This window comes from Penicillium macrosclerotiorum (assembly GCF_028827735.1).
Source record: "Penicillium macrosclerotiorum strain IBT 26536 chromosome Unknown utg000002l_segment0_segment0, whole genome shotgun sequence".
In the NCBI taxonomy this organism is placed as follows: Eukaryota; Fungi; Ascomycota; class Eurotiomycetes; order Eurotiales; family Aspergillaceae; genus Penicillium; species Penicillium macrosclerotiorum.
In genome coordinates, this window is record NW_026643082.1 from 563,166 (window position 1) to 577,741 (window position 14,576).

The 14,576-nt window shown below is 48.4% G+C and overlaps 4 protein-coding genes across 4 annotated transcripts; 1 reads left to right on the forward strand and 3 right to left on the reverse strand.

The window, feature by feature from the left end:
* Positions 1-856: 856 nt before the first annotated feature.
* Positions 857-2,613, reverse strand: N7462_001366 (putative phthalate transporter; the record flags this gene model as incomplete). Its single annotated transcript, XM_057073092.1, has 6 exons — positions 857-1,367; positions 1,436-1,653; positions 1,746-1,891; positions 1,966-2,212; positions 2,293-2,332; positions 2,393-2,613. 6 exons carry the CDS (start codon positions 2,611-2,613, stop codon positions 857-859), a joined length of 1,383 nt encoding a protein of 460 aa, XP_056936733.1.
* Positions 2,614-4,009: 1,396 nt separating this feature from the next.
* On the reverse strand, positions 4,010-5,960 carry N7462_001367 (putative MFS transporter; the record flags this gene model as incomplete). Its single annotated transcript, XM_057073093.1, has 4 exons — positions 4,010-4,433; positions 4,495-5,505; positions 5,559-5,724; positions 5,777-5,960. 4 exons carry the CDS (start codon positions 5,958-5,960, stop codon positions 4,010-4,012), a joined length of 1,785 nt encoding a protein of 594 aa, XP_056936734.1.
* A 1,697-nt stretch (positions 5,961-7,657) lies between these two features.
* Positions 7,658-9,288, forward strand: N7462_001368 (dienelactone hydrolase; the record flags this gene model as incomplete). The annotated part of the gene is made up of 3 exons (XM_057073094.1): positions 7,658-7,904; positions 7,969-8,406; positions 8,471-9,288. The coding sequence occupies 3 exons, from the start codon at positions 7,658-7,660 to the stop codon at positions 9,286-9,288; spliced, it is 1,503 nt and encodes a 500-aa protein (XP_056936735.1).
* A 294-nt stretch (positions 9,289-9,582) lies between these two features.
* Positions 9,583-10,303, reverse strand: N7462_001369 (uncharacterized protein; the record flags this gene model as incomplete). Its single annotated transcript, XM_057073095.1, has 2 exons — positions 9,583-9,830; positions 9,883-10,303. The coding sequence occupies 2 exons, from the start codon at positions 10,301-10,303 to the stop codon at positions 9,583-9,585; spliced, it is 669 nt and encodes a 222-aa protein (XP_056936736.1).
* Positions 10,304-14,576: the final 4,273 nt, after the last annotated feature.

The following is a 14,576-nucleotide window of genomic DNA, read 5'->3' on the forward strand; positions in this document are numbered from 1 at the left end:
TGGCTCCGCTTGCCGTTGAATGCCGGTGGAGTCGGTCGGACTTCAACCAGCCAACAACCGACGCCGAAAGGGAAAACACGCTGCGTCCGGACGAGAATCCGTGCGTTTCCCGACGGGAAACTCGACCGATAAAGTCGGGGCTCCACAGGTGCGAAAACGAGAACCCCCCTCTCTCCGGACCAGCTTCACGCGAGCATCGGAGGTGTCCTAGGGCAATGGCCTCCGGAGAACAGTCCGGAAGCTCTACGACGGTCTGACGAGCCGGTACGTTCGAGGATATGTTCTCAGAGCAGATTGCTATTCCTCAATGCTTCGAAATACGGAACATCCAGCTTGTGACGCTCGATCGGTCGATAGGCGATCTCCACCGCGGCGACTTTCTCCCCGCGGGACACTCTACAAGTTCCCCATCGAACCAGCGAAACGAAAAACCACCAGAACACCATGCCTCCACCCCATCAAATAGTATATCGGAAGCTCGGCTCCTCTTCAATTACCCGTTCCCCTCGGTCGGCCTGTCGATTGCAGAACCAGAACCAAACACTCAGCACGCCGACAATCAAGATAATCAAAATATTGCACCTAGGAGAGGAAAACCCCCATAGTTAGCACTTCTCGAACAATGGAAATTTGGCAGCAAAAAGACCAATCAAAACATGGTTCTATCCACCTCCCCATTCCCGTGCTTCTTCCGGTTGCGCGAGCAAGGGACACGATCCGGGAAGATGAATAGGTGATAAGGGGACCGAGACCGACAATTGCAGGGGCTTTGTACCCCCTCCCCACCGCTGCAGGGTCTCACAAGGGAGGGGAAGGGGGGCGGGACAACATTACAAAGAGGCAAACGGGGTAAGACTTACGCGAGAGCGGCATACATGCCCGGGCGGTATCCAGGCGCGTCCTGCTCGCGAAACACCAAACTACTCGCGATGCCACCCAATCCACCCAGGCCGACCAGCGTGGCACTCGAGAACGCGCGCGTCCACTGTCCACGGACATTGTTCGCCTGATAAGCCATGCAGGCGGGGATGTTGGCATTGGCGCCCGCGACCGTGAAAAACACTCCCGCATAGCGTGTGGCGTTGCCCTTGGCAAAGCCCATCATCGGCAGTCCGATAATGCAGAGCAGGCAATTAAAGATTAGGATCAGGCCGCGGATGTGGTACTTGTCGCCGACCCAGGCGGTACCGTACATGACAATGCCAGCCAGGACATAGGGCGGAGCGACGAGGCATTGAGACTCGCCGACACCGAAACCCATGCCTTCGCGGAGGATCACGGGCAAGAAATAGGCGATCGCATATGTGACAGTAGTGAGACAGCTGGTAGTTTGGAGATGATTAGTACGGGTGAGTTGTTGGATAATTCTGTAAGTGGGGATGTATGGACCGAGAGGATGTGATGATATATAATATAAAGAGGGATGTCAACGTACAAGAAGATCAAGGCGAAACCCCAGATTTTGAGATCTAACCCAGGCCGGAGGAACTTCTTCAGCGAGAAGGCTTCCAAATCACCGTCATGGCGGTCATCATTAATACGTCGTACGATGAAGTCGCATTCTGCCTTGTTCAAGAACCGCCAGGACTTGGAGGCGCGGTCCGGGAAATCGACCAGGAAGACGAAGCAAAGTAGGCCGATAGCGCCGGTGATCTGTTCGCACAGTCAGGATTCAGCACGAGACAATATGCCATACGAATAAAATTGTGTCGATGCAGTGTGCATGCCAGGGTCATCCCACATACCACGCCCTCCAGTATGAAAATCCATCGCCAGCCTGTTAGTCCATGCTTCCCGTTCAGTTGCATCAAACCGAATGCCAGGATACCAGACAGCGCCGAGGCCACGCATCCAATCAGATAAAAGACCGAGAAACGTTTCTGAACGTCATCTGTAGCTGTCCGTCAGCCAAGAACCTCAAAATGACATGCCCTATTTGAGGGCCGTGAACAATGGACTACCCACACCGGGTATACCAGCACGAGAGCAGGTAGACACAGCCCGGAAAGTACCCAGCCTCGAGAATCCCCAAAAGCACACGCAGAACGACTAATTGGCCCCAATCCTTGACGAATCCTGTTCCGATCATGATCACAGCCCAGGTCATCACGATGGTGCCGAGGAAGATGGTTGGACCGATCTTGCGAATCAGGATGGTCATGGGCGGCTGGAAGATGATATACGGTACAAAGAACATGAGCACCACGATCGACTATGGCCGTATTAGTCCTGTTGTTCAAGGGATACATCTGAGGACGACAATGGGTGCTTATTGAGCAAGGGTGTACACACATATCGATTGCCGACACTCAATGCCAGTTCAACTTTGAGGCTGTTATAAAATAGTCAACAACTATTCGGGCAAGGACCTCACTCGGCGCAGCTCTCATACCCAGCAATGGCCGCCATGCTCAGGTTAGTCCGATCCATCAGCGAGATACAGTATGCTAGCCCTGTCATTGTGACCAGGCGAAGGTCCACCCGTTTGATGATGGCTCGCTGTTGCTCCAAGGTAAATTCCTCTGGATTTGCATCGGAAATTGGGCTCTCATGGCTGGAGGCCTGGTGCGTGATGTCCTCGATCCGATCCACACTCGGTGGTTTCTCGTCCATGGTGGCGGTTTTTTGATTCGGTGTGTTGGAGGGGGGGAGGGGTTGTTAGTTACACAAATACGAAGGATACAAGGAAGTCGCCGGGCCTCCAAGAAAAGAGAAGAGTAGATAGGGAAGCAGAGAAGAGCGGCCGTTGCGATTCTCTTGTATATTTTTTATGTCTAGGCCGGAGAATAAGGTGCCGCACGGACTCGGCCGGACGATAATGACTTGTATCTTGTGCTCGCCTCTTCAGATCGCGCCCAGACTATCTCAGTCTGGCCATGTCCGCCACACGAGTACAATAGCCGACAGGAATTGTGCAGATACCTCGGGTCATGGGGCCACACTATGACATAGAGCTAGCACTGTCCGGCAAAAGCGATTGAAACAGGGAGCAACGAGGCGGGGGAGAGTTTCCAACCCCCCACTGCCAGGGCTGGGCGTTGTTCGATGGCAGACGCTGATCTGGGGAATTCGGGGCGAACAATGCGGGGGCAGCTTGGCAGCTTGGCGAGCTGGCGAGTCGGACTGGGCCATTTGGTTTGGCTTTATCTCGTGTGTGTGGGACGGTAGAAGCAGTGGAACTTGGATTTTGCATGAATTCGACCCCCAGATTTCTAGCGAGTGGATTGGAGAATGTGGATTGCGTGGACGATGGAGAGATCTGCGTGGCCATCAGGATAGCAAGACGAGATATTCCGGGGTCGGGATACCCCATTAGCGAGTATCCACCCCTATTACTAGGGAAGAAGCACGACCCGAGGTTGCTCCACTGCATCGCACTGGAGCCTGCTAGATTCAGAGGCTTCCAACTGGATGAACTGCAATCCTGCCGAGAAAGTTAAGGTTCGACAACCCGTCGCAGTATACCTACCGAGCGTGGATGAGGTTTCAGCCACACGAGCTTTACCAAGCCTGACACCTCCATTCGTGCTGAGTTGGTAGTCATGGCATTGGCTTTCAAAGCTCAAGAGGATCCGAAATTTTCTCGTCCCATAGGATGTCTTGCCCGATCTGTCAATCCTCCGTTCGTGTTGATCGCATGATGCGCGAGGACCCCATCGGGGCTGGCTGTGCTGTTGTCCTCCCTCAATCGCCCAAAGCTCCAAGTCAATGATCTCATCACGGTGAGATACAGCATATAGCCGACTTTCATCGGTGTTCAGCAAATGAAGTCGCAGAGATCGGCTTCCAGCTGTGCCTCCCCAGTTCGCAAGGCGGGGCTGTATGCATAAGCCCCACGTGGAGAGATGGGATATTGCCAGATGTACGGTCGTGCAGGGCCACAAGTCAGTGTCATCCAACGGGAGATGTGAGATTGACAGGGATGAGAAGTGAAGTGAAACAGAAGCTGATCTCATTTCACATCTCTGCGACTACTCCTCTGCTGCCTTTTGATATCTGCGCGCCGTTATTACTGGACTTGATGCAGGTATCTAAGGGACCAAGGAATCCGATGAGGAGCGTCGTATTCATCCTCGTAATCGTCTCCATATTCGCCCTCATCTTCGTCCCACCCTTCTTGTCCTTCTTCCCATTCTCCCCCTTCCCTGCCAAGAAGTGACTGTTGCTCCTGGGCGAGACCACGGCTGGACTCGTCTTCCTCGTCCCAATCTGGCTGCCGACCCGCCAAAGCCACGAAGGTCACCACTACCCAACCAATAATGAACCCAGCAATAGCTAGTCCAATATTGATCGGAGTGGGATTTTCACTGAAGACGCTATGGGTGAGGACATCCAGCCCATACTGGGAGAAGTTGACTATCCCTGAGATGCAAATGATAGTGCCGTACACGCGGCCGAAGGTCGCGAAGCCGAACACCTTCGTGGCATAGTCTCTGTGACAAGAAAAGAAACACGTCAGTATCAATCTAAATCCAGTGGCAAAGCTGGACGTACGACATAGCCGAGTAATAGAGCGGCCGCAGCAACACAAACAACACGACCGTCGAATACGCCGCCCACAATCGCGGGACACAGTTCAACACGCCGACGACAGTCGTGCCTACCACAATCACCGCCAGCACCACCGCCACACTAGCTCGGTCCAACAACCACCCAATAATGGGGGTCCCCAGGATGCCACCCAGTGGAAGGGCGATGTCGAAGAAGCGATTGACTCGAGCTGCACTGTCCGCGTTCTCGAGCAGGAATTCATACTGGCCCCGCATCGTTGCGATGAAATAGTTCATGCGCAGCATCTGCAGCGCCGTCAGAACGGTGATCAGCCAGAACCACGGTGTCATCATCTGCTTGTGGGCTGGCAGTCCGTGCAGCATCCCCCAGACATCACTCTCTGCCTGTCGAGTCTCCTCGCGCTCTGCACGCTGTGCACGCTCATCAGGACTGCCGAGGACACTGGCAAGCTGCGTAAGTGTGCGTGTGCTAGGGGCCACTGAGCTGCTCTGGGTAGAGAATTCCTCCGCTAGGTGCAGCCGGTTCTCGAGCTGCAGGGGTGAATGATAGTCGTTTTTGGGCAGGAGAAGAACTGCACCAAGGTAGAAGAGAGCAGGGATGGCGCAGTATGCGAGGAAGAACATGGACGGGCTCAAGCCGCCCTCTGAAGCGATATAACCCATTTGATAGAAAAGAAATACCGCGGCAGAGGCGTCATATGCACCTGTGATGCAGGCGACGATACTGCCCGCATGCCGAGGGAAAGCATTGGCTATTTGGAAGGAGGGCACAAAGATGAAGGTGCCGCCGAGCGCAAGGAAGAAGTTGCCTACAGCCAGGATGTCCTGCAATGCCGACCAGAACAGAGCGAGGGACATCAAAACACTGCCCACTAGAAGAAAGCAGTATCCAGCCATACTACAGGGCCGAGATCCGTATCGATCCAGCATATACCCGGCCAGCATGGCGGACATGTTCGCAGTGATCGAGGCAATGGTGAACGCCAGATTCAGGCTGGGAGATATTAGGGGTTGATGAAACAATGCCAAAACACGACTGGCACTTACCGGAGGTCTTGAGCTTTACACAGATCAGGCTGGGGGTCTAAAGCATCCTCTTGACTGCATAAATGATGAAACACCCCTTCGCTGACAAGGATAGGCTTCAGTGCTGCAAAGCCGAACACGATACCAGATGTGAGGCAACATGCCAGAAAGGTGAAAATGACTTGGACTACATGACATATTAGCTTTACGTCTCTTGTTTTGCTTGACTCATCACATACCTTTTCGTTTGAAGGTGCTGTACCGATATGCGGGTATGGCCGGTTGCTGTGTTACAACGGGTGGCTGCGGCCGGAGGAAATCATAATGGATTTGCCTTGCAACTGGTGAGGAGAGCTCACCTGATGGTGAAGCAGGATCATGATCGATGCCCTCATGGGCAGAGACGTGCTGGACGAGAGACATTAGTTGTAGTGGACGAAGTGGTATGTATGGGTGAGCAGGATGAAGAAAGAGAAAAGGAGGTGATTTGGAACCTCAAGTCGAAATAGCGAGGGCTCATGTTGTGCGAAGTGTTATCGATATCGATAGGAGGAGATCTATGCGCGCGAGCTTTGATATTCAACCCTAAGCCCCCCTAATTCCACGCGTTCCGAAAAGGCAAGTGGCCGCATGCTTTGTCCCACGATTCGCAGATTCAAGAGTGCCCAGAATGTCGAGAGCAAAAGCTTAACCGTCGCCATCTCTGAAACCATATTAGTATGCATGGCAAAAGAAGTATACTATCTCGATATAAGAGTGATAAATCTAAGCCATCTGACCAGTTGAACAATGTGAGATACACCTCATAGATACTTCCAGTGTTCAATTCATTTAAGTACTAACATGGAAGACATTTGAGATTCAGAGCTAGAAATAATCAACAGGATAGTGAATAGGAATGTGGGCCGGTAGGTTTTGCTATCTGATCTTATCTAGTCTCAAGGTACTCTGAAAGTTTATGTGAACGACATCTTACTTGAATAGCCAGAACAATCACCAAATCAGAGCGTGTTAAGTAACCTTAGGTGAGTGGCGGAAATTACTAATAAATGGTCCCTTAGTTAATCTGCACGGAGCTCTTAGGAAGTGTATCCTCAAATCTCCACCAATCCAATGATGTTGCATAATACAACGGAAGAAGCTATTTAATCCCAGCTTGACTTACCCATCATCATCGCAAGTTGCCAGACACTGGGATCTCGAGCTGATATCCCTGCGAATAGTCCGAAAGCGAAATTTTAGCCTACAAAAAATTCGAACCTCACCTGTTCAGAATTTCTGGATTATATCCAGAAGTCTCCAGACATCACATCACTTCCCGGCGGTATCCTGACCACCCAGATCTGGATACCTGCATTGAGACTCACCCGAGGGACAAGTCTTCAAAGAGATGAATGAGATGCTCTGCTGTTATATGGCATTTGGTAATTATAGTTTAGCCATATTGATCCGTCAAAACATATGTGGAACACATAGAACCTTTAACAGTTCGCAAAGAATAGCCTTGGCTACTACAGCTGGATGAGACAATTTGAGATGATTTGAAATTAAAAGGACACCCTAGTATTCTCTGATGATCAAGAAGCAATCCTGGATTTCCTTTCCGCGACGCCGGGGGGATATTAATTTAACAGCTAGGTCAGCATCCCAGAAATACTGGATATCTGGCTCGACAAAACTAAGAATTCTCCGTCGTATGAAGAGCGCTGCTATTATTTCTAGGATCATCATTATTTTGTGTTGTGTACTTTGGAAGGAGTACCCCTGTTCCATTAGATACTCCAAGTGACATGACCAATTAATTTATTGGGCCTGGCGGATTCCATGGAATACGCGACCGCAATGACGTCGTGGGGAACATGACAGCGTCGATGACGTAGAAGCCGTTAGCCGTTACGCATCATGGCAGCAACACCAACCGCATCTTCATTTCTCTTCACATTTGCATTATTATCTGCCTAAAGAGATACGAAAGTTTGAACTTCATCTACTCGTTGAAACTCATAAAGGACTCATCACTCGCTATCCTGACCGTCGCCGAGGACTTGAAAAGCAATCGGTATAGTTACGCATCGTAAACTTTCGGTGGTCCCGACAACCGGAACAGCAGCACCGGAAGCATGGCCACCGTTTCAATCAGCGCCCCGGGCCTCTCCAATGGGCTGCTATACAACAATGGGAATAATAATGCTAGAGTCTGTGTCACCGCAGAGACAGGTGAATTCGACATCGAAACGATCAAGAACTGGCAAGAAGAGGGCTTCGACGTGGTCTACCTTCCTCTAGATGGAGGTGGCAAGGACTATGAAAGTCGTCTGCGATCAGTGAAGGAGGGCCTGGGGGTCGGTGAAAATTATGCCGTAGTCGGTTCGTATAACATCGAGAAGAGATCAAGCAGGGAAGCGACCAACGATAACTAACAACAGGACAGCTTTTGGCGATGCGGCCAACTACTGCTTGGACTATTATTTGAAACCGATGAATGCAAGCAGACTTTGTGCACTCGTGGCGTACTATCCAAGCAACATACCTGACACGAGATCTCGATTCCCCTTGTCTCTCCCAGTTCTGGTTCATCTTGCCGGCTCCACAATCGAGGTGTCCACAATCCCGGTCGCTCTTGGCCTACAGGGAAAGAAGAAACGCAAAACCCGCCCGTTAAACCCAGGGATTGGTACTGGAGAGCGGCTCCAGTTAGCATATCCTGCTTTTACCTATGATGATGCCCAGCCGGGATTTGCAGAACATGATATGGAAGAATATGACCACCTAGCAGCTGATCTCGCGTGGACTCGGACGGTGGGAGTTTTGAGAAAGGGTTTCTCAAGGCATGTGGACTTGGAGAAGACTTGGGAAGAGCACCAGGAGGGTAGGGAGAGCCTTAAGCACACCATGTGTGGACTGATTAAAATGATGAAGCTAACTGAATGCAGGGAAATTCTTTTCGTCTAGCATCTCAAAAACTATGGACGGATACGTCCAGCAAAAGAAGCCATCCGTCACTTACGGCCCAACCCTGAGCGGTGGAATCGGTGTCCAGTCACTCCGTCGATTTTACGAGAACCATTTTCTAGGGCGGCTGCCACCATCTATGCGCATTCGACTCCTCTCAAGAACGGCCGGTGCTGACCGGATTGTGGATGAACTCTATATCTCATTTGAACACACGCAGGAAGTTCCATGGATGCTTCCCGGAGTGCCGCCGACCGGCAAACGCGTGGAAATAATTATGGTCAGTATTGTGAGCTTGCGTGGTGGTCGTTTGTATTCAGAACATACCTACTGGGACCAAGCAAGCGTCTTGGTTCAGGTTGGCCTCTTGGATCCAAAGCTAGTGCCAAGCGCAGCTCAAGGTGTCGATAGATTACCAATTGTCGGACGAGAGGCAGCTCGCCGCATTCTACACGAAGATAATGAGGTTGATCAAGAGGATTATCATAATCGCCTCATTCGGCGTGCCCATGCACGTGCTCGGAAGGGTCAGAGCTCCCGTTCTTCACAGATTGCGGAGGAGTCTGGAACAGAGATGAAGAGTGAAGCTGGGGATCATCTACCATTCCGGCAACAAAAGGGAAAATCTGTCGAGGAAGCGAGGCCTGCAGGTTCTCAAAGAAGTGGAACTGAAAATCAGGCAGCAGAGGAAGACGATGGCGCGGTGACAGAAACCGAGTCTACGACAAAGTCGAAGCCCGATGACACCAACCGATCTGCCTATGTTGAGGATGCAGGGGACGAGAATGGGAATTCCTAACCGACTCAATTTATTAACTTTGTATCTCCATTCGGTGAAGGTGACTGGACATGGTTCATTTATGCACTATCGTACAGAGAAGATGGGTCTTAGCTTGTTGTTGTAACCCTTCCTAGGCATCACGATTTCGTGTATTCCTATGTCTATTCTGGAATAGTGACTTCCACTACCTCATGTATGCTTTTCAATGCTAATATAATGCTTGTGCCGCTTTATTCGCGATATGATGCTTGTAATTTATTCCAGTGAAGTCCTTGGGATTGTGACCAAGTTTTGTGTAGTAACACTTGTACCTCAATTAGGCAATTTCCTCATTGCACGAAGACAAGAGACCCCGACCCCTCCATATTTCTCGAGATCAATCGAAATAGGCTCAACATCTTGGAATCCAAATCTTTTGTAAAGGCCATGGCCATCATTAGATGCTTCCAGCCAAAAGTCATTCAGTCCACGGCTAGCCCCTTCTGTTAGCCCTTGATTAATGAGAGCCGAACCAATCCCATGACCGCGATATTCTCTTAGAGTCGCAAGAACTTGGAGAACTGCAAATTCGTTAGCTATTATCCAGCACTATAGATCGACCTTAACGCTCACAGCCAAATCTCATCTCCGACATATGTTTTATTCTCGTCTCCACGACCTTTCTGATGAACTCATTGCAACCAGCAGAGTTTGCACCGGCAGGCCACTCTATATCTTTCCACTCTGGAATAGGCTTCGGTTCTGTATAGAGGTACCAAAAGGCAAAGCCAACAATTTTTTTCTTGCCCTCTTCATCGGTGACCACTGCCTTCCACAACCGAACGGTCCTGTCACTTTGGAGCTTCTCAGTCAAGTCTTTTGCTCGGAAGCTAACATCGTCCGGAGGACCAAAGAGAATACGCGAAATATTCCGTTCTGGCTTCTCTTTGTCCGCATCAGTGTTTGCGACAGCCTCTACTTTCGCGAGGCTAGGGCAGTCTTCCTCAGTAGCTAAGAGAATTTCGAAATTGAGAGAGGCTGGCGTGGAAGCCATGTATGAAGAATGCGTATAGACAAAGAAACCTGATAGAGTTGACTTGACAGAGACGTGAGAAAGGGGAACAATTTAAGATTTTAAGTCTTGAAGCAGACTTATCAGGCAGTCGTGGTGATTCATAACACGATTTTGACCCTAAGCCTAACTTGGAGTCCGACTATCTCGGTTATATCGGACTTGCAAAGCTTATCTGATACAGGAAGAGAAACAGCATTCTACGCCAAGGCTTTTCTTTTCGAGAGAATTTTAATAATGCCTGCAATAGGCATTATAGCCATTCGAGAAAGTAATGCCAAGCCAAGCCAAACCTTGTTCATCATCTACCTCAGCTAGCTGAGGCACAGCGCAATATTTAGGGAAAATTTCTCTTACGTAAACTCAACACACAAGCTTACAATACAACCTCCCAAATTTCCATATTATTGAACGAGGAGGTGTTTATTACCCGCTGTGTGGCCAGCCAAAGGAACATATTTGAGAGCGTCAAGCATCTTGCCGGTACCACCGATGCCGACTGGACAATTACGCATGCGGACACCAGGAAATGATATAAAGATGGCCTCGCGGAAATGAGATTTGGTCATATGGCTGGTTTCAGCAAGATGCATTACGCAAGGTCATTTCATGCACACGGTTCGAATAATCTATCGGCCAAGGCGCAAATTGTACTGCTTGGATTGCAGAGGGAGAGCCTGGATGAGTTTACCAAGCTTGGAATAAATTTGGTGAAGAATCTAGAGCTTCTCCTTGAGTGGACGGCGGCCTAGAAAGTCGAATATTTTTAGATTAGTTTCACATTTCCCCATGATCAGAAATGTTTGCTGGTCTGTCGCAGAGACGTCTCTGTTTGAATATGTACATGTTGGTTTTTGGTATATAGTATGGTATCTAAAAATTGACACTATGTGATGTGAATGACCGGCCGCACATGAAACCAGCGTGACTAGCCCCTATATTAGTTGTTCAGGATTATTTCGATCTTAGAAGAATCAAGAATTATGATCTCATCACACATCACAATGACTTTTAATTTGCAATTTGAAATACAGGTGGGACATGATGGTTTTGAATCCTGTCACTAAAGTCTCCACTATGAAAAGTCAAGATCCAACAGTCGCCACTTACACGCACTACATACCACTTCAAGTTAGTCACCAACTTCATAATGATGGTATGGCTGCTGCTAAAAATGTCCATCCCGCAGAAAATTAAATTTCTCATTATGCCCATTATCGCGGTAACAATTTGAAGGGCTAAGCTCCGGACTGGTATGCGCATTTCCTTTTAGCAGAATTTCTTTGCCTTGCAAGAGTCATGGCTCAACTCGATCGGGAGGGCAGAGGTTTTCCAGTATAAAGATGAGCAAACTATTTGAAATTAATAAAATGGAATGCTCACACTGCATGAGCGCGCTCCTTTTTCAATGAAGCTGTCTGATACAAGCATTAACCAAAGCAGGATCATAAATGACGTAGGCTTTCAATGAAGGATCAAGTGTTTGGCGCTTCCCTCCTAGTCCAACGTCCCTCACGGCCATCACAAAGACGCGTTGTAGGAAACACTAAGATTCCACATGAGTATGATTATGCTATATAGCCCCCATTTTCTCTCTTCTCCTACCATAATACGACTACTGTAACATACATAGTCTCTACTAGACAGTAGCAGTAGTAATTTTGAATCGAAATGTCGAAGTTTTTGGCTGGCAGAGTATTATATAATGTAGGAGGCGTGGGCAGAAGGGGCGTAAAGACTTTTAGTTCGTCACTGTGTTATTTTAATGTCATAGGCAATATAATACTTGATTATTCATTATTTCTGTTGGTGTTTCGGATAGCGCGAGGATGAGTTGAGGAGGGGGGCTCTATAGGTCATCGTAATCTTTGTGGACAAGTAGTCGCCAGGTTTGAGTGTTTTTTACAAATACATATATAGACGTTGTGGTGCAGATTAGATTGTGGTCATCGACTGAGATTCTCAGCTTTCCTCTATTAAACCGACTGCAATTCCGAAATTGTGATCTTATATTGTGCTACCGCATCTTTGTCAATCAATCAGTCCATTCGTAGAGGTTGCAATTGCTTATGCTCTTTTTTCTGCTTCCTCATCACACAACGCAGGCCAACGTGAAGATCAACATCGTACTTAATTGCTCTCTTTCTCACTCTTCCTTGTCTTCAAGATTAAGCGGCCATGAGTGGCGCATATTACACTAATGAAAGAACTGCTAGGGATGCTTATCGGTAAAGCTCGAAATCCCAGTATTCATATAATCCCAATACTGATTCTGGTTCTAGCGGACAACAAAAATGTAAACCTAAACTCACGATTGCTGAAATGGAAGATGAGGAAGGGAAAACATATTTTTTGGTCAAGCGATGGTATGGTGAGGGAAAAAATGATTTCAATTCGGAGAAAGCCAATGTCCAGCAGGAATTGCTTGAGACAAACGAGGGAAAATACTTCGTACGCAGGACGTTTTTTAGTATGGAGACAAATACATTGATTGTCAAGGACGACATATCGATCGAGAGTGACGATATGACATGGTCAGCACCCAGTTTCAGTGGCTCTATGTGCTTAGACAGCATAAATGTGACAGTGACTTTCCCGACAACTAAGAAAAAGTTTTCTCAAACTCTCAGTCCGGTAAACGGCACAGGCAAAAGGTATAAAGAGAGTCAAGAGCTTCACCCTAGAACTAAAAAGGAGGTGACAAAATATTGGTATTTGCTGCCTAACGGGGTCAAGTTAAAATTTACCGCGCGCAAGGCCAAGAAAGGATAGTCTGATAGTGAAGAAGCCGATCGGTCTTTCGATGAGAGGGAGAGCTCCTCTAGGGAACTGCCAGAGCCGCACAGACAACCGCATTCTGGAAAGAACAGGGGGGCGAAGAGAGAGGGAGGGGAGAGGAGGGGTGGGGGGAGGAGGAGGGGGAAGAGTGCACTTTATGAAAATAGCCCAAGTCTTAGATACTCAGAAGCTGAGGGTGCTGTATATATGCAGTTCATAAGGTAGCTCAGTGATCAATAATTTTACTACCCATCTAGTTTTCTGCCCACACAAGTCTAGCATTCTTGGTACTAATATCTTGATAATCAATCTTAAATCCCAGCATTTTGGTATTTGTAAAAGGTAGTCCGAACCTGCTTTTGCACCAGGTGATTCTCGTGCATTGACTCAAATATCAGTCCTATACTCTGTAAAAGGTGAAAGCCCATCCATGAGCTACTTCATATCATGTACACACATTCTTATCCAGCTGGTGCGTTTTTACCGTTTCGATTCTCCAATATGGAGAACGTCAGGAAATTCTGTCTGAGGTCTGGTACTAATCCCGGATATGACATATTTCGCGTTAGACATTTAGGTATTCTTACCCTTCATTCTATTATCCTAGTCTCCAGGATTCTTACCCATATCACCCGCACTCCCTCTCGTGAACTAGTTCACGCTATTTTGAAGCAAATTATGCTTTTGAAGTTGTCCGCGTGCAGTACGTGGCTCAATTACGGCTGAGCGAATGGGAAGCCCTGTTCTTCATTCCCTGCGCCCGTATATATTTGATAAAGCGCACACAGAAATAAGCAGAAGCTATGGTAGGTATTAATTCTAGAGTGTGAGGCAGACTGCCCGAAAGAGATTCGTCTTTGGGCACAATTCATATCAAGATGCAAGAGACGCTGTGTCTTTGATTGTCTCGTATCTAATGCTCAAAAGATCTATCAAAGTTTAACCTGGACCTATGCGCGCCAATTTTCACACCTGATGAGAACTTGGGTAAGAATCGGGGATTTTTTGCTCATTGAGAACTGCATTCATGCTAGTATAGCCTTGGTTCCTTGGGGAAAGCGATGAGGCAATATCCGCTATGCAACTAAGTAATCCGCAAACCTATACAATCCCAAGCTGTAATATCATCGTACGCGCAGGGAGTAGCAGGAGTGATCAACCTGTGAAATGGAAATAACGAAGCCGCCCGGCTGGGTTTGGCAAATTACGCTACCTAAAATCGCTCTGGGATCATTTTGTCCGATCTAACCTTCACAGTCCGCGGGTAGTTTAGGCGATGATATGTGGCTTAGAATATATTGTTCGTCAGTCTTGGAGCATATCGCCGATAATCAGGATATCTTTGGTCTTGTTTGCCAACTCCACGCTATCAGACTGACCTAACTGCTTCTGATCATCCACCTGCCGGCTGCCTGTAGAGTCTCAGAAGAGCATCGCAATAGTACAAAAATGGGTATGTTTGTATGTTTGGCAATCC